The sequence below is a fragment of the Salmo salar genome, chromosome 06, assembly GCF_965601325.2.
Source record: "Salmo salar chromosome 06, fSalSal1, whole genome shotgun sequence".
NCBI classification, from domain to species: Eukaryota; Metazoa; Chordata; class Actinopteri; order Salmoniformes; family Salmonidae; genus Salmo; species Salmo salar.
Window position 1 is genome coordinate 50,680,376 of NC_138296.1, and position 22,196 is coordinate 50,702,571.

The following is a 22,196-nucleotide window of genomic DNA, read 5'->3' on the forward strand; positions in this document are numbered from 1 at the left end:
TGAGTTGTGGGGAGGTAGAGACTGTGAAGCAAGTCCTGTTGCAGGCGGTATGCTGAGGTTAGGATCACTATTTTTATGTGAGTTGGGTTTAAATGAGAGGCAGAGCGAAATATCAAGGAAGCTGTTGTCGTTTCTCTATTCCATCGGCCTGCTCTGGGTGTGAGGCTATTCAATATTTAAATGTGTAATTCGCACTCCGACCTGAGAAAGGTAGCAATACGCAAGACAGAGTCTAGTCTGCCAGAAACGCACAAGAAGAAGAAGGAGAGTCTGGTACGAAAGAAGCGGTTGCTATGGCCGACATGTTTCCATATCAACAATAAATGGACCTAGCTTGTCGTGATAAACTAGCCAGAGGTAAGTAGCTAGCTATTTAGTTAACTTGCTATCCATAATCAAGTAGAATTCAAAGAAGAAAGTCTCATAACGGCGTGCAATGTTTGCAACTCTTTCATTAACTTGCAGCGTTGGTTGCATTGCAACTAAGAGAACGTTAGTGAGAAGGCAAGATAACAACCTACACAAGCCACAAGATAACTAGCTACAGTAACTAGCTAACGTTACTGTAGGCAGATTCTTTAGTAAGATGTCTAGTTAGGTAGCTACCTGTCAAAGTCATACCTAACGTTACACGTATAAAGACTAACGTTACTAGCTAGCTAACGTTAGCTAGTCATCTCTGGATACCTTTCACCCATTTTTGATAATTGCCTAAATATGCATGACAATGTCATTCATGCATGTCACTTTCCTGGCCATAGTGACCAACCCTGTAGTCACTACATTCATTGCTTGTGTTGTCATGGGTAGAAGTAAACAAATACGAAGTGAGCAGGACTAGGAGGGTCTCTTTAGTTCAGCCTCCTTTGCTCATACCTACTGTAGCACTTGACAAACATTGTGGCAACATATAGGTAACATTTTAACGTGCCAAATAAATATGCTTCCATACAAATGTGAGTGTGTTTTCTCTCCAGAAGGAGAAGGGAATGGCAGAGACAACAGAGAGCAAGAAGGAGGAGGCCGATTACAAGAGGCTCCACAGCTTCCCACTCATCAGGGTGAGACAGATCGTTTCGCTGCTGTGACACATATGTGGTTCACAAGTAGAGGCTATGTGACCGTCGGTTTCGTGGAGTAAATGGTGAGTGTTGTAATGAATTGTTCTGATTTCTTCACAGCACACAGACATGCCAGAGGAGATGAGAGTGGAAACGATGGAACTGTGTGTCACAGCCTGTGAGAAGTTTGCCACCAATAATGAGGTCTGTCTGTCTGTCTGTCTGTCTGTCTGTCTGTCTGTACACTGTGCGAAGTGCAGCTTGATTATTACAGCACACTCACTATTGCTTTAATCCACCCATTCACCTGACCCAGTCACTTTTTAAAACCAGGCCTGTATGTAATCCACCCACTCAGCCAGTCTGGCATTGTGTCAGCCTGCCTCACCACTCATTCCAGCAAACCTGTGTGTCCATCTGGACTAGAACACTGGTTGTTTCTCTCTTCCTCTGTCTCTCTCTCCTTCTTTCTCTCTCTCCTCCACTCTGTATTTTACCCCCTCCATCACTTCCTCTCCTCTCTCATAGGCCCAATTCCAAATGGATCCCTCATCCCTATCTATGCTTGTTATGGATAAGTGTTCAGTTTCAGCCATATTGCTGACTTCTATCCTTTACTCTCAAATCCACAAGGCAGTGTTGACAAGGGCTTACGGAAAGGAGCCAGGGATTTGGTTTGGTTTCTGTATCTTCTCTAACCTCTCTCTCTTTCCGTTTCAGAATGCGGCGAAGATGATCAAAGAGTCGATGGATAAAAAGTTTGGCAGCTCGTGGCACGTGGTGATTGGTGAGGGCTTTGGCTTCGAGGTGACACACGAGGTCAAGAACTTGCTCTACATGTTCTTTGGAGGCAGCCTGGCTGTGTGTGTGTGGAAGTGTGCTTAGCACACACACACAAACACACAAACACACACACCCCTCCCATCCAGTCTGTCTCTACCTAATGAGCGTGTTTATATATTTATATACACATCCTGGATGATTCACCCATCTCTGAGCTTTGCACTATTTGTCTTTGTTATTTACTGATCGTGTGTGTGTGTGTGTGTGTGTGTGTGTGTGTGTGTGTGTGTGTGTGTGTGTGTGTGTGTGTGTGTGTGTGTGTGTGTGTGTGTGTGTGTGTGTGTGTGTGTGTGGTGTGTGTGTGTGTGTGTGCGCGCGCGCACACGCGCATCTGTGATGTCCCATACATCATTGATTGATTAGGCTAAGTCATTCTTGATATATTGTATTCAATATCAGCATGTCACACTCTTGCCTTGTGTGTGCCCAAACAGTATGAAAATGACCAAGTTTTATCTGTATACGAATGTGATCATTTCTACAGAGCAGTGAGTTCACTGCATGAAGGAGTCTGCTGTCTCCTACTATCCTACTGATGGAATTCAGTGGGACTGAAACACTTGCACTCTCTTTCCCTATTACTTTCTGCTCTACTTCTTTAACTCGAGGCGGTGTGTGTGTGTTCTCATCAACATCTTCTCATGCTCACCTTTGAAAAAAATGCATCCAGCTCTGTGTCTTTCCTCCACTCCGCCTGTACGTTGGCACACTCGTCTCGGTGGGCTGCCATGCCATCTGCTGAAAAACATCCTTACACACAGAAACACACACTCTCTCAGTCTCTCTTATTGCTCTCAATTCACACTGTCTCTGTTTCTCCAATCCTCTCTATAGATAATTTTTTATCTCCTTCTATAGTAGTATACCTTTAGTCTTCACCTTTCAGACATGAGTTCCATACGTCACCCTTGTCTGTGTCTCTACTCCTCCTATAACTGATAAGATATCACAGGGACTTTTATATCCTCAATGTACATTAAATACTTGAATTTGAATGTGAAGATGGAATCTGATTTTGTAAATGATCATCATGGGCTTTTTATGAAAGAGCTTATTGTTGAAATAATAGTCATTTTCTGTCACGCCAATGTTATAAGATAGTCATGGATAGGTGTCGTTGTTGTTCTGAATTTGTATCACAACTGATGATATTACATGAGCTATTCTGACTCCCTAGGCATTGCATTTCAATGAATATCAACTAGGCATACAGTCTCAATGCCACATAGAAACCTTTATGTTGTCAACCGTGGATGCAACCAGGTACCATAACACGGATGCATTGTATTGTTGTTTTCACTTCAACACTGTGTGTTTGCGTAAATTCATAAATTCATTGCACATGAAATTATTTCTGAAAGTGATAAAAATGTTTTAGTTTTTTCAAATCTTCCGATTGTGGGTGTTGTTTGTTGAAAGTACGTGGACCGGGGATTTATTTATACAGGATGTCCCTAGTGTCTATTCACTATGAAGCAAACGGGATGAAATGAGGAGGGACCTACCTGAATTTGTCCAGTAAGAAACACTTGTTTTGGTTTTTCCGTTGCAAAACATTTGGCTATGCTATGCGCTATTGAATACACACCCCTGTTGTGGACTAGGGGGAAAAGGGAGGCTGCTGGAGGTCTAGGAAAAACCACAACCCTACAGAGTTCCCTTTTAATTAGCCACCATGCTAACACTATAACCGAGGGCAACCCGCCCTTTAAAACGCGACAACTAACAGAGCAATCTGCCCTTTGATGTAATAGTTTCATATTAGAGAAGGCAATTTACTGCTAGGACCTTGGTGGTCCTTCTTATCTATAGGCCAAGTTCTGAAGTATATAGTGGCCTCCGTGGCCTCCAATTGCTCTTAAATACAAGTAAAACTAAATGCATGCTCTTCAACCGATCGCTGCCTGCACCTGCCCGCCCGTCCAGCATCACTACCCTGGACGGCTCTGACTTAGAATACGTGGACAACTACAAATACCTAGGTGTCTGGTTAGACTGTAAGCTCTCCTTCCAGACTCACATCAAACATCTCCAATCCAAAGTTAAATCTAGAATTGGCTTCCTATTTCGCAACAAAGCATCCTTCACTCATGCTGCCAAACATACCCTCGTAAAACTGACCATCCTACCGATCCTCGACTTCGGCGATGTCATTTACAAAATAGCCTCCAATACCCTACTCAATCAACTGGATGCAGTCTATCACAGTGCCATCCGTTTTGTCACCAAAGCCCCATATACTACCCACCACTGCGACCTGTACGCTCTCGTTGACTGGCCCTTGCTTCATACTCGTCGCCAAACCCACTGGCTCCAGGTCATCTACAAGACCCTGCTAGGTAAAGTCCCCCCTTATCTCCGCTCACTGGTCACCATAGCAGCACCCACATGTAGCACGCGCTCCAGCAGGTATATCTCTCTGGTCACTCCCAAGCCAATTCCTCCTTTGGCCGTCTCTCCTTCCAGTTCTCTGCTGCCAATGACTGGAACGAACTACAAAAATCTCTGAAATTGGAAACACTTATCTCCCTCACTAGCTTTAAGCACCAGCTGTCAGAACAGCTCACAGATCACTGCACCTCTACATAGCCCATCTATAATTTAGCCCATACAACTACCGCTTCCCCTACTGTATTTATTTATTTATTTTTCTCCTTTGCACCCCATTATTTCTATTTCTACTTTGCACTTTCTTCCACTACAAATCTACCATTACAGTGTTTTACTTGCTATATTATATTTACTTTGCCACCTTGGCCTTTTTTGCCTTTACTTCCCTTATTTCACCTCATTTGCTCACAGTGTATATAGACTTATTTTTCTACTGTATTATTGACTGTATGTTTGTTTTACTCCATGTGTAACTCTGTGTTGTTGTATGTGTCAAACTGCTTTGCTTTATCTTGGCCAGGTCGCAATTGTAAATGAGAACTTGTTCTCAACTTGCCTACCTGGTTAAATAAAGGTGAATTTAAAAATAATAATAGTTCTATATAGCAAGGCACTTAACCCTAATTGCTCATGTAAGTCCCTCTGGATAAGAGCATCTGCTAAATGACTGAAATGTAAATATAAAGTGCAGGTTGTGTGTGAGCACAGCACTGACCCTGAAATTTTAGTTTCTATGGATGTGAGTGAACCTACGTGCGTCCTATCACCTAGACTAGAGAACGAATGACATACTGCTCCGTATTCCGTCTCAGAACTGTTATTGGGTGCAAGCAGTTAGAGTGGTTTTAAATCTTAGCTCTCTTTTCCTCTTCTAAATCATCCTAGATTCCCAGAACCCTCTAGTCTCTCTCGCTCTCTCTCCCTGAGTCATCCGTTTCCCTCATGTCTTCCTTTTTATTTGTTGCTCTCTCTGCCTTAGTCTCATTTCTCCCTCTGTCTGTCTATTCAGCTGGACCAAAATAATATTGTTTTTCTTTCTCTCTTTCCCATTCAGGTCTTCATTCTGCCTCTGCTTTCTCTAATTTGCTCCCTTGCCTTTCTCCATCTCTATCCCCCCACATGAAAAAATACTATAGTATACTATGGTATAAATATTACAGTATTCACTGTAGTGTTTTTGCAGACATTACTGTAGTATTTACTACAGTGTTTTTTTCTTTGGATAATACTGCTGTATTTATTATAGTATTCTCTAGTATACTACAAAAGTCTATAGTAAGTACTACACATCGAGGGATACTATTATTTTTAATATATTATTTTAAAGTATACTACAGTTTACTACACTGAACAAAAATATATTAACGCAACATGTAAAGTGTTGGTCCCATGTTTCACGAGCTGAAATAAAAAATCCCAGACATTTTCTATATGCACAAATTTCTCTCAAATTTGGTTATATCCCTATTAGTGCAAATGTCTCCTTTGCCAAGATAATCCATCCATCTGACAGGTGGCATATCAAGAAGCTGATTAAACAGCATGCTCATTACACAGGTGCACCTTGTGCTGGGGACAATAATAGGCCACTATAAAATGTGCAGTTTTGTCACACAACACAATGCCACAGATGTCTCAAGTTTTACAGTTGGCATGTTGACTCAGGAATGTCCACCAGAGCTGTCGCCGTTTTAGAGAATTTGGCAGTACGTCCAACCGGCCTACCACGTGTAACCACACCTATCCAGGACCTGAGGAGTATTTCTGTCTGTAATAAAGCCCTTTTGTGAGGAAAAACTCACTCTGATTGGCTGGGCCTGGATCCCCAGTGGGTGCACTCCTGCCCAGTCATTTGACGGCCTAATGAATTTATTTCAATTGACTGATTTTCTTATATGAACTGTAACTCAATAAAATATTTGAATTTGTTGCATGTTGCATTTATATTTTTGTTCAGTATATATAATTCTATAGTAAGTACTGTAGTATTCTATAAAAAACTGTAGGTGTTTTTTAATGTGGGGGCCTCCCCCTCCTATTTTCCCTCTACTTCCTCCAGTCTCTCTCTCACCAACACACACAGTCTGACACACTGACTTACACACACTCTCTCTCTCTTCCTCTATAGCCAGTGACAGATTGTCCCAGTGGGAGACAGGGAGGATTAGCACTGTGCTATCCCACAAGCTGTTGCCTCGGAACAGAAAGAGGGAGAGGGGATGGATTGATGGAGAAAAAGAGTTAGGGAGTTAAAGAAAAAAGGCATTATGAGGGTAGGATAAGGATGACAGTCCTTTTGGAATGCCGGGATGCAGGATTACACAGGGATTATTTAACTGTGTGCGTGTGTGTGGCTATGTGTGTGGAATCTCTGGATCAGTCTTATCATGACACATTAACACGTTAGCAGCACTATGTTTTGGTATTCCACGTGTCCCCTCTTGCTGTTCATTTCCCATGCATGATATTTCCCCTCACTCCATCTCTTTTTTTCTTACGTTCTCTTAATTTCTCCCTCTCCTCTCACTCTCTCCAGCTCTCCCTCTCCTCTCACACTCTCTCCAGCTCTCCATCCCTCTCTCCACATTCCGCTCTCCAGCTCTCCATCCCGCTCTCCATCCCGCTCTCCAGCTCTCCATCCCGCTCTCCAGCTCTCCATCCCGCTCTCCATCCCGCTCTCCAGCTCTCCATCCCGCTCTCCAGCTCTCCATCCAGCTCTCCATCCCGCTCTCCATCCAGCTCTCCATCCCGCTCTCCATCCCGCTCTCCATCCAGCTCTCCATCCCGCTCTCCAGCTCTCCATCCAGTTCTCCCGCTCTCCATCCCGCTCTCCATCCAGCTCTCTCTCTCATCTCGATTGAAATTAAATATTCATTGGTAGCCAGTGAGTAACTGAACCAGCAGCGCAACCCACAGTGACTCTGCCATCAAAGAGCTCTACCCTCATCTCTCTGCTGGCCACGCCATCACTTCACCCACCATCTGTAACAAGAAACACTCTCCCTCTCTTCCTCTCTCTGTCTCAACACTGCATAAGTAAGTCTGCCACGGCAGTGAGGTGCAACACATTAGTCGACTGGGTCAACGTTGTTCTTGTACCATGCCTTTCTTTTTTTTGGTTTGAAGTAACAAACAATTATGGTGAGAATTCTGGGTAGTTTCCAAGCAACCTACATTAACTGCTTTGAGGGAAACAGGACGGTCTTTGAAGCTTTGATCTGTATGTCTGTCTCTCTGTGTGTGTGTGTGTGTGTGTGTGTGTGTGTGTGTGTGTGTGTGTGTGTGTGTGTGTGTGTGTGTGTGTGTGTGTGTGTGTGTGTGTGTGTGTGTGTGTGTGTGTGTGTGTGTGTGTGTGTGTGTGTGTCTGTGTGTGTCTGTGTGTGTGTGTGTGCCAGGGAGAGAGATCGAGAGACACTGAGAGAATACAACAACATTATTTTAATGTATCATCATTATAAGTGCATTTAACAAGCATACATACACCAATAAATATATTTACGCTAGCTCTTTTTCTCTCAACACTTTCGGTACAAAATACCTCAGGTTAAAATTCATCTATGAACATCTATAGGGAACAGCCTACAAGTACCATGATATGCATTATGCATGTAATTTCTCTCATAGCTATGGTGTTTCACTAACAGCAACTTTGTACTGCATGCTGAGGAATAAACTGGCCCCATCCGGAAATAATCAGGGATGGCGGGAAGGAATTAAAGGGATAGAGGTAGATAAGGAATGCATTTATCAGCAGGTAAGAGAGCTGGAGGGAGGGTAAAAGGAAAGGGGGAGCGTGGGAATTGAGGTGAGATGGATGAAGCTGAGAGAAGAGAGGAGGGGGATAGAAGGAGTACAAATATTTGATTTGGTCTGTGCTCATGGGTGCTTTGTGAAGTAATACTACTACAGTATGTTACTACAACACTCTACAAACATGTGAATCTGAGTGTGTGTGTGTGTGCGCGCATCTGTGTGGGTGTGCATGTGTGTGTCTGTTTCTGGAGGGAGGGCACTGGTGGTCAAAAGTAGTGCACTATATAAGGAATAGGGTGCCATTTGGCATGCAAGCTCAGTAGACGGAGGGCTGAGGCTGTAGACTAATGAGGCTGAAAATAGAGAATGAGAACCAGTCAGTAGAGAATGAGAGCCAGTGGGTGACGACCCGTCAGAGTGTGTGTGTGTCTGTATCGGTGTGTGTTTGTCTTGTGTAATAAATCCCATCTACAATTCAATCCAATTACACATTACGATATGTATTTCTATTGAAAGTATCTGGTGTTCTAAAAAACAAATCCTAAAATAAAGGGGTAATGTGTATGAATGTCCCCTCCTCACTGTAACGTCCATCCCGGTCACTCTAACCTGGCTACTCCCTCTGTTCTGTTTGAACTAGCGTGACCACACAGATAACAGGATCACTATCAGCTGTCTGTCAGGGAGAGAAAGGGGAAAAAAATTGACAAAATGAAAATGTACTACAAGTGTAATTTTGCCCTGTCACATTTATTGAGGATCCAGAGAGGAAGAGAGAGTCTCACAACTTCTTGGCACATTGTGAAAAAACAAAGTAAGTAATACATTAGCCATCCTGCTGCTGCTTCATACTGTGAATGTTGGAGCAGTGGGCCTTCAATAATATATTGATTCTCTTTAGCGGTGCTTGATTCTCAGGGTAGCTAACTGGAATCACATTGTGTCTGTGCTTTGATGGGGAGAGGAGATTGTTAGATTTGTTTCTGGAGCACCAGGAATACTGGCTGGCTGTTTCTGGCTGGCTGGCTGGATAGCTGGCTGGCTGTCTGGTGGCTGGCTGGCTGGCTGGCTGGCTGGCTGCATAGCTGGCTGGTGGGCCGGATAGCTGTCTGTCTCTTTCTGAAGCACCAGGAATACTGGCTGTCTGGCTGGATAGCTGGCTGGCTGTCTTTTCTGTCTGTCTGTCCGCCTGCTTGCCCAGCTATGACTGTCACATTTCCCTTTGTCTCCTTTATGCCTGTTAATCTGTTATGACTCTTGACTCAACAACTACCTTCTTCAGAGTTTTGAATATTATAAAGCAGATTATATTTGGAGGAAATGTGAATTTATGTTTTCACTCTCTCCCAGCATGGCGAGGCAGGGCGTGCGTCGTCTCTCTCATTCCGTCTGTTTGGTATTGACATGTCTGTCCCTGGCTCTCCACCTCATCCTGGCCCTCTTCTGTCTCTCCGTCCTCCAAACATCCTGCGTTATCCCCCCCTCCTCCTCCTCCTCCTCCTCTTTGTCTTTTCCTGGAACTATTCCCCTTGGAAAACAGGGGAGATCTCACTCCCTTTCCTCACAAAGCAGCTCACACAAATTACCAGTAAGTCGCATGAATGGAGACTTTACCAAAATGGCCGCCCACATAGACCACAAGGTGGAGGCCTCATTCAACATTGTCAATGAAAAGGAGAAGGACAAAAAGCTGATTCAAACCAAAATGGCCACCAAAGTGGTCAGTGGTCAACGGGTCAGCAGTCGCTCCAAGCTTGAGGCCCTCTTCAGCCACCCGCTGTACAACCTGCCACGCAAACATCTGCTGGAAGACGATTGGCTGCTGAAGTTGAAGCCAAAGAACAAGGGAGGGGACAGTGAGGAGGAAGATGAGGAGGAGGACAGTGACAAAAGCAGTGAAGATAGTGAGTGGTGAGTGAGAGAAAGAGGAGTGGAAGACCACTGGTAACAACAAAGTAGAAAAATTAAAGAGGGAAGAAAATGCTTTCTAGATAACAACAAAGTATATCATTCTGTCATAGCATATTACTTTTCTCATACATTTGTGATACCCATTGCTTAATTGGCCCGTTTCCCCATTCATCTTCCCCTGCTCTTTCCATGTAGGCAGAGTGACAGCGAGGAGGATGGCTATGACCGAGCTAATTGGACGAGAAGTGCGGACACCCACCCTGCCTGGCTGAGGTACCACCTTGGGATCTCTCGCTGGGAGCTGTATGACAGGAATGACCCTAGCGTTGCCGAGGTGACTCAACAGATGGCCACACAACGCATCCTCAGCGCAGGTGAGAGGGTTGAGCTGGGGTGTGGACATGTAGCTAAGATTAGGATTAAGACTAAGGTTAGGGTTGAGCCGGGGTGTGGACATAGTGAAGCTAAGGTTAAGGTTAGGGTTTGGGTTATGACTAGGGTTAATGTTGAGCTGGGGTGTGGACAGGAAGCTAGGGTTAGGGTTGTGGTGGTTGAGGCTAGCGTTAGCGCAATGACTGGAAGGATACTAGCAGGCTAGTTAGCGTTAGCGCACAAAATTACCTAGAACTTCCTTCATATTGGACATAGAGACTTAAAAATGGTATACAGGAGTTCACTTGACTCTGGGGAAGTACATAAAGGATTATGTATTCATTACCAAAATCCCGAAGTATCCCTTTAATTTATCCAGCTTTTTTGAGTAAACTAAGCCACAAATATTGTAATTCAAACACGACTGTCTGCAGTACAACAGCCTGTGGCACCACTGTAGCTTGCTTTTAAACAAACTAAAGTACTGTAGTTATTAAGTCAGTTGGGTTAAATGCATGAGCCTTAAAATGGTGATGGTACTCTTTTATCTTTCAACCCCAAGGGGATGCCCAAAATCCACAAACAAGATGATGACTGTGTTAGTAAGCAGAGTTGAGATCAACTCTGAATCAATCAGCATGAACTGGACATGGAGTAAACTACACTGAACAAAAATATAAACGCAACATGCAACAATTTCAAAGATTTTACTGAGTTACAGTTCTAATAAGGAAATCAGTCAATTTAAATAAATACATTTGGCCCTAATCTATGGATTTCACATGACTGAGAATACAGATAAGCATCTGTTAAAAAAAGGTAGAGGCGTGGATCAGAAAACCAGTCAGTATCAAATCAAATCAAATTTGTCACATGCGCCGATTGCAACAGGTGTAGACCTTACAGTGAACCGGTTAGTCGAGGTAATTGAGGTAATATGTACATGTAGGTAGAGTTAAAGTGACTATGCATAGACAATAAACAGAGAGTAGCAGCAGCGTAAAAGAGGGGTCTGGGTAGCCCTTTGATTAGTATCTGGTGTGACCACCCTTTGCCTCATGCAGCGTGACACATCTCCTTCGGATAGAGTTAATCAGTATGTTGATTGTGGCTTGTGAAACGTTGTCCCACTCCTCTTCAATGGCTGTGCGAAATTGCTGGATATTGGCAGGAACTGGAATACACTGTCGTACACTTCGATCCAAAGCATCCCAAACATGCTTAATGGTGAGAATACAGTCCATGGAAGAACTGTGACATTTTCAGCTACCAGGAATTGTGTACAGATCCTTCCAACATGGGGCCGTACATTATCATGCTGAAACATGAGGTGATGGCGGCGGATGAATGGCACGACAATGGGCCTCAGGATCTCGTCACGGTATCTCGTGCATTCGAATTGCCATCAGTAAAATGCAATTGTTTTTGTTGTCCATAGTTTATGCCTGCTGATAACATAACCCAACCGTCACCACAGGGCACTCTGTTCACAACGTTGACATCAGCAAACCGCTCACCCACACGACGCCATATACGCTGCCATCTGCCCGGTACAGTTGAAACCAGGATTCATCTCTGAAGAACACACTTCTCCAGCGTTCCAGTGGCCATCAAAGGTCAGCATTTGCCCAATTAAGTTGGTTACGAATCCGAACTGCGGTCAGGTCAAGACCCTGGTGAGGACGATGAGCATGCAGATGAGCTTCCCTGAGACGGTTTCTGACAATTTGTGCAGAAATTCTTCAGTTGTGCAAACCCACAGTTTCATCAGATGTCCGGGTGGCTGGTCCCAGACGATTCTGCAGGTGAAGAAGCCAGATGTGGAGGTCCTGGGCTGGTGTGGCTACACATGGTCTGCGGTTGTGAGGCCAGTTGAATGTACTGCCAAATTCTCTAAAACGACATTGGAGTTGGCTTATGGTAGAGAAATTAACATAAAATTCTCTGGCAACAGCTCTGTTGGACATTCCTGCAGTCAGCATGCCAATTGCATGCTCCCTCAAAACTTGAGACATCTGTGGCATTGTGTTGTGTGACAAAACTGCACATTTTAGAGTGGCCATTTATTGTCCCCAGCACAAGGTGCAGCTGTGTAATGATCATGCTGTTTAATCAGCTTCTTGATATGCCACACCTTTTAGGTGGATGGATTATCTTGGAAAAGGAGAAATGCTCACTAACAGGGATGTAAACAAATTTGTGCATAACATTTGAGAGAATAAGCATTTTGTGCATATGGAACATTTCTGGGATCTTTTATTTCAGCTCATGAAACATGGGACCAACACTTTACATGTTGCGTTTATATTTTTGTTCAATATATGCCATTCCTGAATTATACAGACCACTAGCCATAACCCTAACCATAGCTTCATGCCCACACCCCGGCTCAACCCTTAGCCTTGCCATAACCCCAATCCTAACCCTAGCTTTGTGTCCACAGGCCCATTCAACCCACACATACACACGAGACACAAAAGAGTTGGCATTACAGTGAATGAAGAGATTACCCTGGGAGGCTGTAAAACATTGTCTGATGGCCCTCAAATCCTGTCTGTTGTGAGACTGTTCAGAAGCCTTGGTTGGGATCCATTTGTTTATTTATCACATGTAAACAGGGAAGTAGCAGTACTCTAAAAATGCTAGGTTGTTTGGTTGACCATGCTGGGTTGCAAATGTTGGGTCACTTAGTTGGGTTGTTTTCTTTAAAAACTGCTGGATTATTGGTGCTGGGTGATGGGTTATTGGTGCTGGGTTATCGAGATATGACTCAGTGGGTGAGCTCAGAAGACTAGAGGATTGGCTTAGCAGGGGCGTGGCTTTTAGATAGTTATTTTTGGCCGCCCGTGAAAGTAAATGTCATTCCGGTTCATCTGCTTTGTTGTTATTTCATGTTAAGGTTGAACACTGACACTTTAGTCAATGTTTCCCAAGACCCTATGGATATTTCAATGTTGGGATATGTAGATAATAATGTTATGAATTTTATGTTATAATATGTCATGTGCAAAAAAATTATAATTTGCAGTGTACAAACATGATGAACAGGAAATACATTTGCTATTACAGGTGGCCAAAAATAATTGTCTGAAACCCATGTCTCTAATGGGCCACGCCTCCTGAAAATAACCTATGGAGCTGCTATGTCATCCCAACTAATGGTTAAAAAAAAACAACTGATGGTAAAATAAACCCATGTTTGTATAATCCATATTAACGTGATCCAACTGGCTGGGTCAAACTAACCCAGTGTGTGTTCTGTCCAATATTTACCCAGCACTAGTTTACCAAATAAGCCAAATAGGGTTGTTTTTAACCCAGCATTTTTGTGTGTGCTGGGCTACTGTGTATGGGTTTGAGCATGTGGGGAAGGGGAAGGGGAAGGGGGAGTGGGAGTTTTGTGTGTGTGTGTGTGTGTGAGTGAGTGAGTGAGTGAGTGTGTGAGTGAGTGAGTGAGTGAGTGAGTGAGTGAGTGAGTGAGTGAGTGAGTGAGTGAGTGAGTGAGTGAGTGAGTGAGTGAGTGAGTGAGTGAGTGAGTGAGTGAGTGAGTGAGTGAGTGAGTGAGTGAGTGAGTGAGTGAGTGAGTGAGTGAGTGAGTGAGTGAGTGAGTGAGTATAATAATTAAACACACAATCTAAAGAAACAAACAAAAGCCAAAAGCAATTCTTAAACACTAACCAATCAACCATAGACTGTGAGAATAAAATCTAAAACCACTGAAAGCAATTATAAGTCTTTAAACTGCAAAATACACAAAGTGATTACACCGAACTAGAACATCAGCAAATGGATGACAGTAAAGAAACAATCAGAGTAGAAACTTGAAAGCCAGATAATCAAAATCTCCAGCTCCTCTGATCTTTTGTTCTGAGGTCAGTCAATATAATCCTGCACTGATCATAAAAAATCCCACTCACACATCCACGCATATAAACACACACAAACATATGCTCACACACAAACACACGCATACACACATACACTTTGAATACTGTATGGAGATTGTGTTGAGCATAAAAGATTCCGCAATAATCAGCTTGTGTGTGGGCTGGCCCATAGCCACGTTTCATATACTCCTCCTCATCTTCCTCTTCTTCTTACTCCTCCTCCTCTCTAAAGTCCCTAGATTCTAGAATCACCACTAATGATACCAGACAGTTTTTGATGTTCAGCCACATTCTGTACTTTATGTAATGAGGACACCCTGTGGAGAACTGGGGTAACTGCATTTATGTAAAATCCACTAGAAATACTGTACTATTACCAAAATAACACCATCAGTGCAGTCAATGACCAGTACCTATGGTGTATTTCCTTTGAATGTTGTGGAGACCCTGTGACTTTCATGTGTTTTAATGTACTATAAGTGATATGTCTGTGTGTTCTGAGGGTCTGCATGCTGGTGTGAGATTATTATGGTGACGTTGGTGCGTTGTCTGTTATGTATGTTTCAGTGCAGAAGAGTGGGGGTACCCAGCTCAAGTTGATCATGTCATTCCCCAACTACGGACAGGCCCTCCTCAAACCCATGAGGTTAGAATGCACAATACAATATGATATATGATACGATATATGATATTTATTTATTTTACCTTTATTTGACCAGGTTAATCTCATTGAGATTAAACATCTATTTAGCAAGAGAGACCTGGCCGAAAAAGCAGCACACAAATTGTCAACATTTACAACATAAATCACAAAGCACTACAGTTTAAAAACATCAGCTAATACATTTAACAGACACATTGGAGTGTTTCAACTGACCACCCCTTAAATAATTTTCCACCATAGTTTTTACCCTAGCTTTAAAATAATTTAAGGAGACGAACTCCTGTAGTTTCAAGTCATTTTGTAGCTCATTCCAAGTAGAGAGGGCAGAGTACTGGAACACTTTTTTACCTAGCTCTCCACAGGCAATAGGCACCATCAAAGAGATACTGTCCTGTGAGCATAGGCGATAATTGTCATTAATCTGCTGGACAATGTATGTACACAGGTAAAATGGGAGCAGTCTTAGCATGGCCTTATAAATAAAAACTTACCAATGACTTAGTCTCCAAAGAGCTAAGGAAGGCCAGCACACTCTCATATAGAGGGTACAGTCCGTGTAGATCAGTTGGTAGAGCAAGGCGCTTGCAACGCCAGGATTGTGGGTTTGATTCCCACGGTGGACTAGTATGAAAATGTATGCACTCACTACTGTAAGTTGCTCTGGATAAGATGGATAAGGATAAGATAAGACTGAAACATTTGCAGGGATGAGGAAAGGCTTTGGAGTTTGTAACAAACCTCAGCGGTGTCCAGCATATGTAATGATGCCACAGGGGCAAACATGTACAAGTTGTCACCATAGTTAATTACAGGCAAGAAGGTGGCGGAAACAAGTATTTTTCTCACTTTTAAAGAAAAACACGACTTATTTTGAAAATAAATCCCCAATTTGAGCCTGAGCTTTTTCACAAGACCCTCAATGTGGGGTTTAGATGTGAACCACTGATCTAACAAGAAACTCAAGTACTTGTAAGTTGATACCCTTTCTATTTGCTTGTCCTGCATAGTGACTATACATGGAAGAGTCTAAAAGGCTCTGCGTGGTCAATCCGACATCTGCAGTGGCCATACAGCATTTACTGCGACACGGCCTCTGCAGAAGTCAGGGTATTTATACTTCTTGCACTTCGTAAAGCAGAGCAGAGCTGTTGTCAAGGAAGTAAGTTTGTGTTTATACTGGACCTCCTGCCCCACCTACCGTCAACCAATCATGTCAATGCAGAGTAATATATAGCCTTCCGCATTGTTAAAATTCGGGCAGCGCACGGCAATGCAGTACAGAGCTCAATTTGACCTCTGCATGCCTCCGGAGGGTCTGCAATTGCGTCACACCCTCCATACGGCACCTCCGACCACATTTTCAGATCAAGCATAAATTGGCTTTAATGGTCTCATCTAAGATTTCATGAAAACCATTAACTTTGTCTTATCAGCATTTAAGAGCAACCTCAGCTGACAGAGCTGAGCCTGGACAATAGTAAAGGCACATTGCAGTTCATCAAAGAACAATATGATATACAATACAATATGGCATACAATATGATATACTATGGTATGATATACGATATGATTTACAATGCGATATGATACTATACAATACAACACAACAATACAACTTTATTGTATCAGTCACATAACACTCTTACTCTGTCACAGTAATCTTATTTTGGAGGTGAAAAAATCACATTGTTCTGTGTGTGTTTTATGCAGGCAGGAGAGAGATGCAGAGACAGACTTCAACCTGTTCTACTTCTCTGACTTTGAGAGACACAACGCAGAGATTGCTGCCTTCCACCTAGACAGGTGAAAACAATAAAATATGGACCTCCTATCTGAGATGAATCTGTGTGTCAAAAGAAAGAAGAAAATAACTACTAAATCGCTACCACTGATTTCTCTCTCTCTTTATCTGTGTGTGTGTGTGTGTGTGTCCTCTCTCAGGGTACTAGGTTTCTGCAGAATCCCTCCAGTGGTAGGTAGACTCATCAACGTAACCACAGAGATCAGAGCTATCACCACAGACCACAAACTATCCAGAACCTTCTTCACCTCTCCTGGTGTGTGGCGGTTGGTCCAATCAGCTTTCATAATCAAATCTAACTCTCCTGGTGTGTCCAATCAGCACAGATAGCAACCAAAAGTCCCTCCTTCTCTGTTATTAAGCTTGTGTGTGTATAGTGGCTTGCACTATGTGCTAGTCCAGAGTTTCCAAAATGGTTGGTTGGGTTGCACTGGTGGGCTACAGTTTACTTTCTGTTTCGTTCTGGGCTTATGACTGGTCACAAGAAAAAGCTCTAAATGCTTTTAGATGGGTTATGACCCCAAATGTTTGGCAACAACTGTCCACTGTAGGCCTGCTACTTGCATTTTGTCAGTTTACTGTACTATTCACCCAACCCCTTGTCTCTCTCTCTCTGTCCGCCTCCCCCAGTGGGTAATTTGTGTTTCCACGGCCAGTGTGAATACTACTGCTCCACAGAGAACCCAGTGTGTGGTCGACCCCACGTCTTGGAGGTGTCCCTGGCCTCCATGCTGCCCGACATCTCCCTGGCCCCAAGACGCTCCTGGAGGTCCCCTTGGAGGCGCTCCTACAGCCGCACCAAACTGGCACCGTGGGTAGTGGGTACCGAAATGGGCCCCTTGCCTGGGGGTCTCTAACTATGGGAGGGGTTGTGAAGAAACCATGTGAAGTATATATCTGTATTAGTGGTTATATACTGTACAGTAGATGGCAAACTGGTGGGTTGGAGGTATAATTCAAAGTTTGGATTGCATTGATAGAATTCAACTAATCAGTGCAATGTAATAATGTGTAGTAGTATCATATTGTCCCCCACTGGGAATAACCCGTGCATTTGACTAAAGCATACACGTGTTCGAGTCCATACCTCACATGCAGCTGCTACTGTTTCAGATGGGAGAAGAACCCAGATTACTGTGACACAGTGAAACAGACTCCTCCATACAGCCAAGGCACCAGACTGGTGGATCTAATTGACATGGTCATTCTGGACTTCCTCATGAGTCAGTAAGCACACTGAACAACACAGCTTCTACTACTATTACTACTTCAGTAATTCCAATATTCTTGAATCAGTAACAATTCAACACACTACCTTTATTTTTTTATTGAGTCACTGAGGCAATACCCATAAGAATGACAAAATGTTCTGAACATTTCCCCACATGACCATATTAGAAATGTGCCAAGGCTTAAGTCCACTGATAATGTGGAACAGATTTTGAATAGACAGAAAGCAATAAACTATTGTTTTGCTTTAATTCCTACTAAGGTAATATGGACAGACATCACTACGAGACTTTTGAGAAGTTTGGGAATGACACTTTCCTGCTGCACCTAGACAACGGGAGGGCGTGAGTACCATACCTTCCATACCTTCCATCAATACCTTATAATGTATGTTCAGTGGCGATTTTAACATACAAATATTGGATGTATCAAAAAAGCTAATATGCATCGAAACCACTACAGACACAAACGTTATAACATTCAGTTATGATCACTTTACTTCCCATAGTCAAATTCAGCATGGGTCTACAATATTGCTACATTATTAAAGTATTGGAACGCAGCCAAAACACCATTCTTAGTGTGTCTGCCTGCCTTTTACCAAGACGCTCTGTTTTAGAATAAAGCAACAAAGCAGTGGTTAACAGATGTTAGCCACTGCTTCTATTCACCACCAACCACAGTTGAATCTTCTTTTCCAGCTTACTGTATTTTTAACGGGTGGTCTTATTTCAATGTTTAGTGGCTGATGAGCACCGAAATGTTTTATCTGTACATTTTCTACATAGCTTGAAAATGATTTGCTAGGAGATAGTCAACATGATTCATGATAACTTTTCAGCTGGCAAGAAGATGTGGTAAACAATGAAGTTGACACATGTCAGTCCAATCACTGGAGAAAAGATGTAGACTTATCTGTGGCAAAAGACCTTGAGCCTTCTTGGACGGGCACTGCCAATTTAACTCTATGGCAGCACCCAAGGGGCAGAAGCTGCCTGGTCATCAGTGAGCTCTCCCAGTAGGTGCTGCGGTGTTGTAAGTGACATCACCCTGAGCCAATCACGCGCAACCAGAGAAGATCAACAACGCCTACACTCTGTGCTTTCTCTGGCTGCCCCTCCGCCACAGAAGGCACATGAGCGAGGCTGAAACAGCTGCATTCTGGATCTGCCTTACTCAAAGAAAATTTACCAAAACAATGATATGACATGGAGGAGTTGAGTATGCCTTCTCCTTCCAGTTCTCTGCTGCCAATGACTGGAACGAACTACAAAAATCTCTAAAACTGGAAACACTTATCTCCCTCACTAGCTTTAAGCACCAGCTGTCAGAGCAGCTCACAGATTACTGCACCTGTACATAGCCCATCTATAAATTAGCCCAAACAACTACCTCTTCCTCTACTGTATTTATTCATTTATTTATTTTGCTCCTTTGCACCCCATTATTTCTATTTCTACTTTGTACTTTCTTCCACTGCAAATCTACCATTCCAGTGTTTTACTTGCTATATTGTATTTACCTCGCCACCATGGCCTTTTTTGCCTTTACCTCCCTTATCTCACCTCATTTGCTCACTTTGTATATAGACTTATTTTTCTACTATATTATTGGCTGTATGTTTGTTTTACTCCATGTGTAACTCTGTGTTGTTGTATGTGTCAAACTGCTTTGCTTTATCTTGGCCAGGTCGCAATTGTAAATGAGAACTTGTTCTCAACTTGCCTACCTGGTTAAATAAAGGTGAAATAAATAAATAAATAAAATATTAACTTGAGCAGTTATTTTGTTTACATTGTTTGCTAACTGATACGATATAATATTGTGTCATGAATTAATGCCAGAATTACATGCAAAACAGGGCCATCTGCCGGACAGTGCTTGGGCTGTGCCTCACTTGCCCTGAATGATGCGTCACCAGTGCATATGTTGAAGTTGTTGTAGTTTATACATAACTGTTATATCGGTATGTAATATTGTGGAAATTATGTTATTTTTAGGTTTGGGCGTCATTCTGTGGATGAACCCTCCATATTGGTGCCCTTACGACAGTGTTGCAGGTAAAACTATCAGCTTGTATAAAGATCTGGACAACTGCAGCAGAAAAAAAGTGCAAGAGGAGACTCATCTCTCTTCCTTCTCGTTCTCTTTCTCTTTCTCCTTGTCTTCCTTCTCTCTCTCTTTCTCTCCTTGTCCTCCTCTCTGTCTTTTTCTTCTCTCTCGCCCAAATCTCTTTCTCTGTCTCAGGATCCGTCGTTCCACTCTCATGCGTCTGCGTCTCCTGTCCCTCCCGGGCTTCCGTCTGAGTGATGTCATGAGGGAGTCTCTGTCCCAGGATCCCCTGGAGAGTGTGGCCCCCCTCCTCTCTGAACAACACCTCTCCGTGCTGGACCGTCGTCTGAAAACCATCCTGCAGGCTGTACACACCTGTCTGGAGCACCATGATGACGTTATCCATGATGACCTACAGGGATATGATGTTAACTTATACCGGCACTAGACAATAATTAAGACTGAACATCCATTTACAAAACCATCATTGCAAGATGTCTATCATTGGATTCAGCTGTGGTTGATGATAAGATGATTGTATTTATCAATCAATCAGTTAATTATTTGTATACATGCATGGCACATTTTAACTGCGTGTGTTGCCTTATGAAATAAAAAATGCTAAAGTGTTGTAGCATTACAAGGGTGGAGTAGAGTTTTCAGACAGCAAGGCCATTTGATCACAACAATGCCAGCACTCAGGGTGAAATGTTAGGACATTGGGGTCCAGATAATGTAGGAAAACAAGCATACATAGACACACAAACACACTCACTCACACGTACACACATGCACACACACATGAAAGAGAATGCAGTATATCAGGAAGTTATGGTGAACATTAAAATCATAGCAACCTCCTCTTTGTTTCAACAGCAACAGATTAAACCATTGATACAGGTTCCTGTGTGTGTACGTGTGAGTGAGTGTGTTTGTGTGTCTATGTATGCTTGTTTTCCTACATTATCTGGACCCCAATGTCCTAACATTTCACCTGAATGTCTTGAAAAGGTAGGAAAACAAAAACAGTAGTCAGATGATCAGACAAATTGATGGTCTCCCCATCACTGAGACATAAGGTCTCCTTAGTGCTGAGAAGATTCCTGGGCAGGGCAATCCAAAAGCGCTGGAGGTAAGAATTTCTGTTTTAAAAATGTTTTGGTTTGACGTAATAGAAGAATAGAAAAAGTGCATTTCCTGCTTTGTACTTTGTTTTTCTCGCACAGACATAATAATATATATATTTCATTTCACGTAATGCTTTATAAATAATGACTTGTCTTAACTAATTACTTTTATCAACGTATCTGTATTTGGATAGACCTATGCCATTCATACACTCATGCATTTCAGTTTGTATTGACTCTATGTGGGAGTAATTCAACTTGAATTTGAACTTTGGTCATACTATAGAAATCAATGTGTCCCAAATGGCACAGTATTCCCTATATAGTGCATATATGTAGGGAATAGGGATACAGTATTCATATGGTGCACTATGTAGGGCATATGGATACAGTATTCATACGGTGCACTATGTAGGAAATAGGGAGCCATTTAGGACACAGCCTTGAATAACATCTTCCTTGTTCCTTCTCAGTATGTAGTTCCAGCCTCTCTCACTGTTGCCGCTGACAACAAACTGAACAAATATCAGCTCAGTAGCAGCTTTTTTATTCTCAATAAAGTTTATGCTTTTAAGTGAATAGAGTTCCACTCTATTTGAAGACATAGAACCTACTGTACAATAGGCCCTCATGTTTTTGTTCATCCTGCTTGTTTTCCTCCCAAAACACAAGCAGTGGGGTGGGCACTGGCATTGACTGTGGATTGCCCCTTTAAAGAATTGTAATAACAATGATAAGGAATAATAACACAGTGAATTCGGTATTGCATTTTATTCTTCAGAAATGTTCTTCCACAACCCATTCCCATGTCTTCTTTCTGCTCTCTCTCTCTGTCCCTTAGGTGAAAGGCTCCCTGGGAATAAATGTTGTCACCACGGTTACTGCTCTTACTGGCATCATCCTCCATTCTTTAGACAGTGCTGGAATCATGTTGTACTGTGACTATCCATACCATAATCCATACTATGTCTGTCAACAGTACTGGGTATATACCAAATGCATATTCCTTTTTAACTTTCATTGGTCAGAAGATATTTGTCTATTGATAAAGGGGTATTTATCATCTATAATCTTTTATATTGTAGTGTTGAATATTTTTTATTA

At 42.7% G+C, this 22,196-nt stretch overlaps 2 protein-coding genes across 2 annotated transcripts; both read left to right on the plus strand.

The window, feature by feature from the left end:
• Positions 1 to 221: 221 nt before the first annotated feature.
• Positions 222 to 2,094, plus strand: LOC106607436 (dynein axonemal light chain 4-like). The gene is made up of 4 exons (XM_014204374.3): positions 222 to 357; positions 978 to 1,061; positions 1,182 to 1,265; positions 1,782 to 2,094. The coding sequence occupies exons 2-4, from the start codon at positions 990 to 992 to the stop codon at positions 1,944 to 1,946; spliced, it is 321 nt and encodes a 106-aa protein (XP_014059849.1). The 5' UTR covers positions 222 to 357; positions 978 to 989; the 3' UTR covers positions 1,947 to 2,094.
• Positions 2,095 to 9,684: 7,590 nt separating this feature from the next.
• fam20cl (family with sequence similarity 20 member C, like) lies at positions 9,685 to 20,460 on the plus strand. Its single transcript, XM_014204550.3, has 10 exons — positions 9,685 to 9,959; positions 10,155 to 10,333; positions 14,786 to 14,864; positions 16,593 to 16,685; positions 16,824 to 16,939; positions 17,314 to 17,494; positions 17,797 to 17,906; positions 18,176 to 18,257; positions 19,914 to 19,973; positions 20,161 to 20,460. The coding sequence occupies exons 1-10, from the start codon at positions 9,754 to 9,756 to the stop codon at positions 20,411 to 20,413; spliced, it is 1,359 nt and encodes a 452-aa protein (XP_014060025.3). The 5' UTR covers positions 9,685 to 9,753; the 3' UTR covers positions 20,414 to 20,460.
• The last annotated feature ends 1,736 nt before the right edge of the window (positions 20,461 to 22,196 follow it).